The following is an 11,670-nucleotide window of genomic DNA, read 5'->3' as shown; positions in this document are numbered from 1 at the left end:
TTACGAGGTACTGTACCCGTCAAAGTATTGATCTTCTTCAGGAGGTGATTCCTCCACAACTACTTTTTTCTTTTTTTGTGGTGTTCTGGGTGGAAAAAAAAAACAGTACCAATCAGAAATAAAAAATTAATTTTATCACAGAATATTAATGAAAGAAGTGCTTACTCTTTTGGTGTTGTTTTTGTTTTTTTCTTTTTCTTCTCCTTCTTCCCAGGTGATGATTCTTCGCTCCTATAAGTCAATAAAAGACACTTCGGTTAATACACAAAATCTTTATAAAGAAGCCAAAAGAAAGGAGTAATAATTTCAGGACATTACTCATCACTTGGTTCAGATTCAGATTCTGAATCAGAATCTGACTCCTCTTCCCTCTGCTTTCTTTTTCTTGAGTCCATTCTGCAGACAAACAATCATCATTTAGAACATATTAAAAATACACCCAAATGAATTCACGAGATACACCCAACTGAGTATACAATATACACCCAACGCAGCAAACGAAACGCACCCTGCTTAATAAACTACATACACCCAACGTGATCAAATAAAATACACCCAACTCAAAAAAGAAATTACACCCAAGTATGGTACTTACTTTTTCCCCTTTTTGCCGGGGTGTTTAATTCCCGAATCCTCCGAGTCTTCTTGAGCCTCAGACTCAGAGGTAGAAGTGTCACTGTCGGTAGTTTCTGTCTCCGAAGACGATGTTGAGCTCGCCTTCCTTTTTTTTGTTTTTTTTTATTTCTTCTTTTTTTTTCTTTTTTTCTCATTTTTTCTTTTGTCTCTGCCAAATTCAAAATCCCCTGAAACATGAGATATTTTAGTTAGCACCATTCGGGTAAATAAAGTACACCAACTTATTATGATTACTCACCAAAATTTCCTCTCTCTCTTCATTCATTCTTTTCACCAACTGCTCCTTAGTCCAGTTGGCAATCCATGGCTTTGGTGGTCTTTCAACCCTGTTCTTGCGTTTGTTTTTTGAAAGGTGAAAGTAGATTATCATTAGGGCGAAGAGGCAGCCATTGATTGCCTTCTTCTTCTTCTCCTGGTAGTCTGTTATGCCCCTGATCATGAAGGTCAAAACATGCCCCCCCAGTTTCTCTCCTCTATGCCGTCCATCTTAAAAATCGGGACCAGGTGCACGGGCGATATTTTGTTTATCGTCGTTGGCAAAAGGAACGCCATCTGTATGTAGAGGATGAATATCCTCTTGAACATCAGGCGTTCCTCTTCGTTGCCAACGCCGATTTCCATCATTTCATCGGTAAGACTTTTGAGGGTCTTACCCTGGAATCTTCTATAAATTATTTTGTCATCATCAGAAAGTTTCTTATAGTCAACTTTCTCAGGAAATAGATCTCCTACAAAAAGGAAGACAACAAAGCATCCAAGTCGGTTAAAATACACCCAAGCATCAGGTTAATATACACCCAAGCAACAACTTAATATACATCTATAATTTTGAGATAATTACCTGTTGCATTGATGCCAAGCACATCACCTATTTTTTTGGGGGTTATATGGAAAGAACCATATCCTGTCTTCAGTTTGTTCTCCCCAAGTTTGAAGTTTTTTGCCAGCTCCCTTAAGAGTTGGTGATCCACCCTCAGTGGTGGGATGTGCATCAACCCACCGAATCCAAGATCCCTCACAATTGCCTTCTTCTCCTCAGTCATGTTTCTGAACTTATCATTCAGAAGATGTGTGGCACATTTCATGTCTTTGGTTTGGTTTCTTGCTGCCATTTTCTCTGAAACTAAAAATACACCCAAAGATATCAGTAATATACACCCATATATATATGACTCAGATACACCCATTGATAACAATTAAGATACATCCATTGATAACAGTAAGATACACCCATATATATGAGTCAAGACAGCCAGATATTCGCAAGATACACCCATTCATAACAGTGAGATACACCCATAGATATTATTCAGATACACCCAACAATGTCAAACAAGATACACCCATTCATAACAGTGAGATACACCCATAGATATTATTCAGATACACCCAACAATGTCAAACAATATACACCCATTCATTACAGTGAGATACACCCATAGATATTATTCAGATACATACATATATATATCAGACAGATATGAATCAACCATGCTTCAATATAAAGCCACATTACAAGGTTAAGCAGTTTACACCCCCGAATCTACGGAATAAACCCCCAAAAATCAACAAAAATAGCAGGAGGACTTAGAATAACAATGTAGAACGACGTAGAACTTAGAAGAACGACGTATAACTTAGAAGAACGACGTATAACAAAGAAGCAACAGTAACAGTAATCCCTAGCAGAACGACGTAGAAGAAAAGTAAAATATACAGTATTTTAATGGACTTACGTTGAGTATTCTTGGTTTGTTTTTTCTTCAGATTCTTCTTCACAGAGAGGTTGATGGTGTTTCGATGCAGTTTTCGAACTACGATTTCTATATTTTGAAAGTTGATTTTCGCTCGAAAATGAGAGGGTTTCGTTGTTTTGAAACTGCCTTGAGAAATGGAAGAAGTGGAAGAAGTGGAAGAGTCTCCCATACGTAACCGTTCGAATGCTGAGCGCGTGATTTGGACGCGGCATCCTATCTCTCTTTCATGCGCGTGATTCGTGTTTGGGCTGGGCCAACTTGGTTGCTTGTAGGCTTGTATGTGTAGCAGGCCCGGGCTGATATATAGATGAATTTTGATATCATATAATAATGTGGTTTTTGATTGTAATTAATCTTTCACTGAAAATTAATGTGCAAATTAATAGGCGAGGAATTGAACAAACATCAAACTGGTGAAAGATGCCAGATTTAGTGGGCGTGACCTTAAAGGAGAAATAATTATGTGAAACTACTTCTTTTTAAACTGATAGAAAGATTTACATAAATGATTATAGAGGAATATTAGAGGTTAGTAGAATTTGTGATATATAGTCATTAATTAGTTGTTATTAATATTTTTAATGGTATAAAATGATATTTAATGATGTAGGATTATTCTTTTGTTTTTTATGGTTAAGTAACTGCTAGCCAAATTTCAATAAAAATACTGATTTTTAGATTTTTTTATGATTATATCTTTAACATGTTTTTTAAATAAAATTTTTAGATTTATTTAAATTTTTAAGTAGGCCTTTTTTCATCATTTTTATTTACTTTATACTAATTTTTTATTAAAAAAATAATAATGATTGAATTCTAAACCTTTTGTCTATAGAATTTTTGACACTATGATATAAAATTACTTTTCTTAAAATTTTAAATTTAAGTTTAAGTTGATAGAATAAGATACATTAATAATTATATTTTTAATCATGGTCATATAAAATCAAACATCATTTTCCAAGATAGTGACGGATCTAGAAATTTTATAAGAGGGGGACCAAATTAAATATAAAATAAATTAAAATATAATATAACAAAAAGTCAACAAAATATAATTTATAGTATATAAGTCAAAATTAATAATTATATTATATAAAAATCAACATTCAACTACATACTTTAAGTTTTGGTATTTTTAAATTTGTTTAGCGATATTCATATAACTAAAATTATCAATTTATTATCTGGAATAAATTTTGAAGCATTTTCTTTTTCAACATATACAATTATATAATAATCTGCTAAAAATTCATTTTTTATCTTGTTTTAATAATTTTTATTGTTTAAAAAGTCTATTCAATTGTTATTGTTGTCATAGAAAAAATCAAAATAAATTTTTTTTATAGTTGTTGATTTTTTACATTAATCCAAACCTATATATTTCAATAGGGGACCATCGGCCCCCTTAGATCGGCCTCTGTTCCAAGGATCGGGTCATGGCTTTACACATATATGCATGGGGCCAAGGCAATTGTAATCGCCAACATGAATGGAAGATTTGAATGAAATGGTAGATAGACGATATACATGACAAGTTCACACTATATGTTTTCACCCGTAATTTGTAACTTTGTCTATCTTGGGAAAAATTCCAATAGTGAGGACATTCTTTTTTTTGTGTGATCATAAAGCATTAAATAAAAAGAATATATGATCAATCATAGAAACAAATTTAAATAGATTATATGATCAAGTATATATCTATGCAGACAGACTGTTTGAGCACGAGATTATTTGAGTTGAGAATCTGAACTAAAAACTTGGTGATCGAAATGGGGAGTCTATTGGCTTTGAGAATTGGCGGAAGAAAATACCTATAAAAAATTTGGATACTCAAGTCAACAAATTAAAGTCATTCAGATAACTAGGATATTTAGGTTGTAAAAATATGAGTTATACATTTCTATTTATTTATTGATAAATTTTATCTAATTCTTTCTAAAATAAAAAATTAGTTATTTCTTATAATGTTTAATAATTATTTGATAAAATTAGTTAGTTTATTATGATTAACTTTAACTTTTAATTTAATCTAAATTTTAATTACCTAATCAATTAACCATTATATAATCTTTTTTGTAAATTATAAAAGTTACTATACATCAAATTTTTTAGAATTCTCTCTTGATAAATGAGAGAGAAGAGTACATATATAATACTACCAAAAAACATCAAAGAGATTTAAACAAAGAAAAAGAAGATGATGGTGATCAATTTTCTTTTTGTATATATAGTAGGCCTTTGGTGAAAAAGTGAGTATGAGGGGTGATTAATAAATATGAACATATAAAAAATTTAGTTAATAATATTGAACAATAAATTATCTAATACGAAAAGTGTAATAATATAATTTTTTGATTTTAAGATAAAATGATAAATAAAATTTTTACCGGCTTTCAATTTCAAAGAGGCACAAAAAATTTTATTTATTTTTTTATTTTTAAATTTTTTTATTATGTGATTAAAATTATAAAATATAATTTTTTAGTAATTTTTGTTAATTACAAAAAAAGTATATATTAGTTAATTAGATAATTAGATTATCCTAACTTAGATTAAATTAAGAGTTAATATAATTTCAATTAATTATTAAATATATGATATATCATAAGGAGATAACATACCTTTTATTCTAAGAGAGTTGGATTCAATTGATTATTGGAAGGTTTCTGAAGTTACAACTTGCTCACGTAACCGCTATCCTATAGAGTATGATTTGATCATTTGGCGACTTAGGGCCATATATGGAGCTATCAACCTCGCTGAGTTGAACCGTCGAGTAACCTTTGTTTGGTCTCTTCCAGAACAATATCCAACTTAGTTCTCTAGCCATACAAAAATTCCAAAAATATTTGGAAAAGGTCTTATTAATTGATCCTTTCAATTGTTAGAGAAGAATTTCCTAGTGATTCCCCCAGCTTTTAAGTCTACGAATAAGTTAAAAATGTATAGTCTATAGTGTAATAAGATGATTCATTTTATAATTAACGTAAAAGTAAGATTTACTTAATCTCATAATATTGAGGTAATAAATATTTAAATAATTATACATTTATAAGTGCATACAAAACTTACCACGAATTTTGGATTTTCTGACCTTGTTTATATGTATCGACCACATCCATGCATATTGTTCATCAGCATCTGAGTGTTAATTAAAAAATTCACCCCCCATAGCCAGTAATGTTGCCATTCTTCCCAAGGCTTAATCCCATGAAGCTCTTAGCAATGTGTTGCCTTCTTTTAATGAGTGTTACAACTTCCATGACTACCACTTCAGTTGCTATTCAAGGCAACGAAGAAGCGTATGCTTTGCTGGACTGGAAAGCCAGCTTTGAGAAGCAAAGCCAGGCTTTGCTCTCTTCTTGGAATGGTAGCGACCCCTGCCATTGGGTGGGAATAGCATGTGACCACTCCAAATCTGTGTCCTCGCTAAACTTTACCAACTTTGGCCTAAGAGGTACGCTTCAAACTCTCAATTTCTCGTCACTTCCCAGCATCCATACAATAGTCATGAGGAACAACTCTTTTTATGGAACCATTCCCAAACAAATTGGTGCATTATCCAATCTGGACACTCTTGATGTCCACTCCAATCAGTTCTCTGGTTTCATTCCCAAACAAATTGGTAGTTTGTCTAAACTCACCGTTCTTGATTTGGGTGCCAACAATTTCTTGGGCAACATTCCCCAAGAAACTAAGCATTTGAGCAACTTGAAGTATTTGTCATTTGCATACAATAATAATTTAAGGGGATCCATTCCTGCCGAGATTGGGATGTTGAGGAATCTAACACAGCTGCATTTTGAACATTGCAATCTCACAGGTTCTATCCCTACTACAATAGGCAACTTAACTAATTTGTCTGTACTCAATTTGAATATCAACCATTTAGATGGTCCCATTCCTCGAGAAATAGGCAAGTTAGTTAATGTGAAGTTTCTATGGCTTCAAACCAATGAACTTTCTGGTTCCATCCCTCGAGAAATTGGTCTCATGACAAATCTCTATCAGCTTGATTTTTCTGACAATAATCTCTCTGGTTGTATTCCTTCTACAATTGGAAATTTAAGCAATTTGGTATATCTATACCTTTATATCAATTCTCTCTCTGGTGCGATTCCTGATGAAATTGGAAACCTTTATTCTCTTTCTACGATCCAATTGTCATCCAATAACCTTTCAGGGACAATTCCACCTTCCACAAGTAGCTTGGTCAATTTAAACTCTATTCTTCTTAGTGGGAATATGCTCTCAGGTCCAGTTTCATTGTCCATTGGGAATTTAGTCAAGTTAGAGATGCTCAACCTTGATAAAAATAATCTTTCTGGGCCAATCCCTTCCACTATCGGAAAATTGGTAAATTTGGTTCAACTTGACCTTTATCAAAATAATCTTTCTGGGCCAATCCCTTCCACTATCGGAAAATTGGTAAATTTGGTTCAACTTGACCTTGGTGATAATAATTTTTCTGGGCCAATCCCTTCCACTATCGGAAAATTAGCAAATTTGGTTCGACTTGGCCTTGATGAAAATATACTCTCTGGAACAATCCCTTCCTCCATTGGAAACTTGACAAAACTGTTGGAACTAGTGTTATTGTCGAATGAACTTAGTGGTGAAATTCCAATAGAGTATAACAAGCTCACAGAATTGGAAAATCTCCAATTGAGTAATAATCATTTCAATTGGCAGTTGCCTCACAACATCTGTACAAGTGGAAATTTGGCTAAACTTTCAGCCGCAAATAACTACTTCACAGGTGTAGTTCCAAGTAGCTTAAAGAATTGCTCCAGCCTTGTAAGATTAAGGCTTGACGGAAACCAGATAACCGGAAATATAACTGAATCTTTTGGTGTATATCCAAATTTGGTCTACATTGATTTGAGTGACAATAATTTTCATGGCCATCTTTCATCAAAGTGGGGGAAATGTTCCAACCTGACGTGCCTCAAGATCTCCAACAATAATCTGTCGGGTCATATACCAACGGAACTAAGTGAAGCAACCAACTTGCAAGAACTTGACTTGTCTTCAAATCATCTTACGGGAGCAATTCCAAAAGAGCTTGGAAAGTTGACTTTGCTGATACAACTCTTGTTAAGCAACAACAGTTTTTCCGGAAATGTTCCCATTCAGATTTCATCATTGCAACAACTTGAAACGTTGGATCTTGCCAGGAACAATTTCAGAGGCCTCATCACAAAAGAACTTAGCATGTTGCCTAAGTTGTCCAACTTGAGTCTGAGCCAAAACGAATTTAATGGAACTATTCCTCTCGAGCTTGGGAATCTAAGATCCCTTCATGACTTTGATCTTGGTGACAATCTTTTAGATGGAAGCATTCCAGCATCACTTGGCCACTTGATGTTCTTAGAAAATTTGAACCTCTCTCATAACAATCTTTCTGGTGTCATTCCCTCAAGTTTTGATGGGATGTTAAGTTTGACAACTGTGGATATATCATACAACCAATTAGAAGGCCCACTTCCAAATATTCCAGCCTTCATAAAAGCTCCATTTGAAGCATTGAGAGATAATAAAGGTTTGTGTGGTAATGTCACTGGTATTGAGCCTTGTCCAGCGTCATCAACTGGTGATTCTCATAATGACCATAAAGCTAAGAAAGTTGTTGTGCTCATATTGGTCCTTTCTTTGGCCATCATAATAGCACTCTTAGTATTATGGGTATCATGCCGTGTATACCAAGGAACAGGCCGAAAGGAAAGCAATGCTACAGAGACGCAAACTCAAAATTTATTTGCAATTTGGAGCTATGATGGCAAGATGGTGTATGAAGAGATTATTGAGGCCACAGAAGATTTTGACAACAAATATCTCATTGGAGTTGGAGGCTTTGGATCTGTCTACCGAGCTGAGTTGTCCACCGGTCAAGTTGTTGCCGTGAAAAAACTTCATTCAATACCAAATGAAGAAGTTCCCAATCTCAAAACTTTCCAGAGTGAGATTCAAGCCTTGACAGAAATCCGTCATCGCAACATTGTGAAGCTATATGGATTCTGTTCTCATTCTCGGCACTCCTTTTTGGTTTATGAGATTATAGAAAGAGGTAGCATTGACAAGATTCTAGCGAATGATGAAGAAGCGGTTGAGTTTGATTGGAATAGGAGGGTGAATGCTGTTAAAGGAGTAGCTAATGCTTTATGCTACATGCACCATGATTGTTCACCTCCTATAGTGCATAGAGATATATCAGCAAAAAATGTTCTTCTGGATTTGGAACATGAGGCTCATGTGTCAGATTTTGGAGCATCTAAACTTCTTAATCCAAATTCATCAAATTGGACCTCTTTTGCAGGGACCTTTGGTTATGCAGCTCCAGGTTTGTTTCCTTTATTATTGATAATGATGATTACATGATTTTTCATATGATGATACCTTGTAAATTAATTTGCTTCATCAGAACTTGCTTACACTATGGAGGTGAATGAAAAATGTGATGTGTATAGCTTCGGGATATTAGCTTTGGAAATAATGTTGGGGAAGCATCCTGGAGATGCTGCATCATCATCTATGGTGATGATACCATCTTCAGAGACAATGGAATATGCATCAACACTTGATAATAAGTTTTTCTTAAAGGATAAGTTGGATCATCGTCTTCCTTACCCTACAAATCCAATTGCAGTAGAGATTATGCAAATTGTGAAGATAGCAAGTGCCTGTTTGACAGAAAATCCACGTTCTCGTCCTACCATGGAACAAGTGGTGAAAGATCTTGTGGTGGCAAACGCTTCAGTTTCAACAATGCATTAATTTCTCAAAATCACACCATGATGAACTCCAATCAAAGGAGGGAGATACATATATACATAGTGTAATGTTTTTACTTATTACACAAAATTAGCCTACATCTTTGTTTGAGTTCTATATATGCATGTGCTTCAGTTGTTGTACGTGAGTTCTTTTAGGTGTATATATATGTGCAAGCCTTGATTACCCTTATGTAACAGGTCATATATGTTCTCTTCTTATATATGCTTCAATGTTTCTATCAAATAAATATTTAAATTTTAGAATATATATCTCTTTCTTTTATCAATATAATAATTCTTTATACTTCAATGTTTAATATTGTTATTATCATAGAGTTTTAAATTTTTAACTTTAATAAATTCAATTCAGGTTCACTAGAGAGACAACAAAAAATAGTTAACTACTTCAATTAATAGACAACTATTGAGTCACACTCAAACAAATTCACTCACTCACTATTTTTTTTTGATTCCGCTAGGAAGACAATGGACTATTGGTACAATGTATACAACGAATGATCGAACTTTTAACCTTTCGGATCTAGCGCTCTAATATCATGTCATGATACCACTCATCCCAAAAGCTTCAGCTAATGAAAACAGATAACACTAATGATTATATCTTTAATACTCTATAAACCTCCATTGTACACATTGTATAAATATTTCATTAACTCCTCATACTTTTCCTTTTTAAAATTATCCTTTGATCTTTTTTTTTTTCTTTACTCTTAACACTACAATTTTATTCACCGCTACCAATCACCTATCACTAGCATCAGCCAACAATCCTAAATTATAAACCATAAATTATAAACGCCAAATATTAAATTTCAAATCTTAAATTTTAAATCCTAAATTCTGATATCTAAATTATAAATCTTAAATTTTATACTCAAAATTAATTTTGCTTTATATCACTTCTAAATATTTTTTTTACTTAAGTTTTGGATATTTTTAATATTTTTAGTTTTGAACCTTTTTTTAACGTTTATTTCCTTCTAATTGTTAATTGATATGCAAATTAGTTTGCTGAACTATTGTTGACTTTCTGTACTTTAATTTTTCAATTCCATAAATTAAACCATGAATGCTATACCTTTTATTGATTTTTTTTTTTATTTTTGTCTTGGTATGTCTTTTTGTGATTACGTACGTGGGCATTTTTGTGTTTTGTATGTTAGTTTACAAACTTGTTGCATGGTCCATAAGCGCAATTATAAATTATTGTTTTCTTTAATTTTTAAAGAAAACTTTGTTAACTTGGTTGGGCCGTTCTTGACGATGTTTACATCTGATGAGATAGAAGAATATTCAAGCAATGTATAAATGAAGGATGTTAGAATTGATCAAACCGAATAAATAGGTGCAAGTTATAACATCTAGATAGAGAAATATAATTTAAACTCTTAAGCTATATTTAATATATATTTATTATTATAAGAATATAAATACAGTGTTTTATGAATTTAGCTGAAATAATGTTAAAATGACTATGTATTAAATATTAATTACCTTCATATATAATGAACATTATATTCATCCAAATACTAATTTTTCTAAAAAATATTTAAAAAACACTGACTACTAGATCACATGAAAATATCTCCGTATAAAAAAGATATCCTCATATGAATTTAAAATGGTAATATATATTATATTATACAATTTATTTATCAAATTATCTATTAATTTTTAATTATTAGTTTTAGATGAAAATACGTTCGTATAATTAAGTAATATTTTAAAACTTCGTGAAGGTATATCATTTGGCCTGATGAGAAGGTGACAGAAAATAAAGGCATTGCACACATTAAAGGCCGTAATAACAGCTGCGTAGCATCGATCCACCATTATTGATGTTGACAAAATATTAAGTGACGTCTAATATAAGCAGTGTGTTAATTCCATGAAACGACGTTTGAAAAGGAACAATAGTTTGGTTAAACAAATCGAAAGCTAAAATCTGGAATTCAGCACAGTAAAAATAGTTTCTACGTTTAACTGGTACATAACATGTCTTTGTGCTCACAACATACTAATTTTATCTTCTGAGTTTGGTGTATTATTCAATGTATAAGCTAGCATTATTTAACAAGATAGGATCTACTTGCACCGTTCAACAACACAAAATTAGAAGCTGTTTATGAACCTGTTACTCTAAATATTTTTTTGGGTTTTCTGCGTTATTTCAGTTCGACAAGACAAAAACTAATTCATTATGAATTTGAGCTTTATATAAGAGTGTGTTATTGATCAATGAATCGCGGCATACATAAAATGATATTCAAACGTCCAACAATTACTTAAGCGTACAAATAAACTGATTACTCAACCAATTTAAATTAATTGTATTACTCTAAATATTAATTAACGCTATTTTGTGCCAAAATAAAGTATCACGACAATATTAATATTCCAAAAACAGCATAATTATATATATGTAATACTAAAAAGACAATAATTTATAATTATTTTATTTAGTTTAATATTTATAA

General features: G+C 32.3%; 1 protein-coding gene across 1 annotated transcript; it reads left to right on the top strand.

Moving 5' to 3' along the window:
• Window positions 1-5,477: 5,477 nt before the first annotated feature.
• LOC107485080 (probable leucine-rich repeat receptor-like protein kinase At1g35710) lies at window positions 5,478-9,399 on the top strand. The gene is made up of 2 exons (XM_016105608.3): window positions 5,478-8,739; window positions 8,821-9,399. The coding sequence occupies exons 1-2, from the start codon at window positions 5,580-5,582 to the stop codon at window positions 9,171-9,173; spliced, it is 3,513 nt and encodes a 1,170-aa protein (XP_015961094.1). The 5' UTR covers window positions 5,478-5,579; the 3' UTR covers window positions 9,174-9,399.
• Window positions 9,400-11,670: the final 2,271 nt, after the last annotated feature.

Source organism: Arachis duranensis, chromosome 4 (genome assembly GCF_000817695.3).
Source record: "Arachis duranensis cultivar V14167 chromosome 4, aradu.V14167.gnm2.J7QH, whole genome shotgun sequence".
Taxonomy (NCBI): Eukaryota; Viridiplantae; Streptophyta; class Magnoliopsida; order Fabales; family Fabaceae; genus Arachis; species Arachis duranensis.
Note: the sequence above shows the minus strand (reverse complement) of the source record. Positions and strands in the feature narration are given on the sequence as shown.

Excerpts from the sequence above, each read along its gene's own strand:
- LOC107485080 (XM_016105608.3), top strand. The coding sequence starts at position 5,580 with ATGTTGCCATTCTTCCCAAGGCTTAATCCCATGAAGCTCTTAGCAATG. Across the intron at positions 8,740-8,820 it reads CTTTGGTTATGCAGCTCCAG|AACTTGCTTACACTATGGAG; the intron begins GTTTGTTTCCTT and ends TTGCTTCATCAG.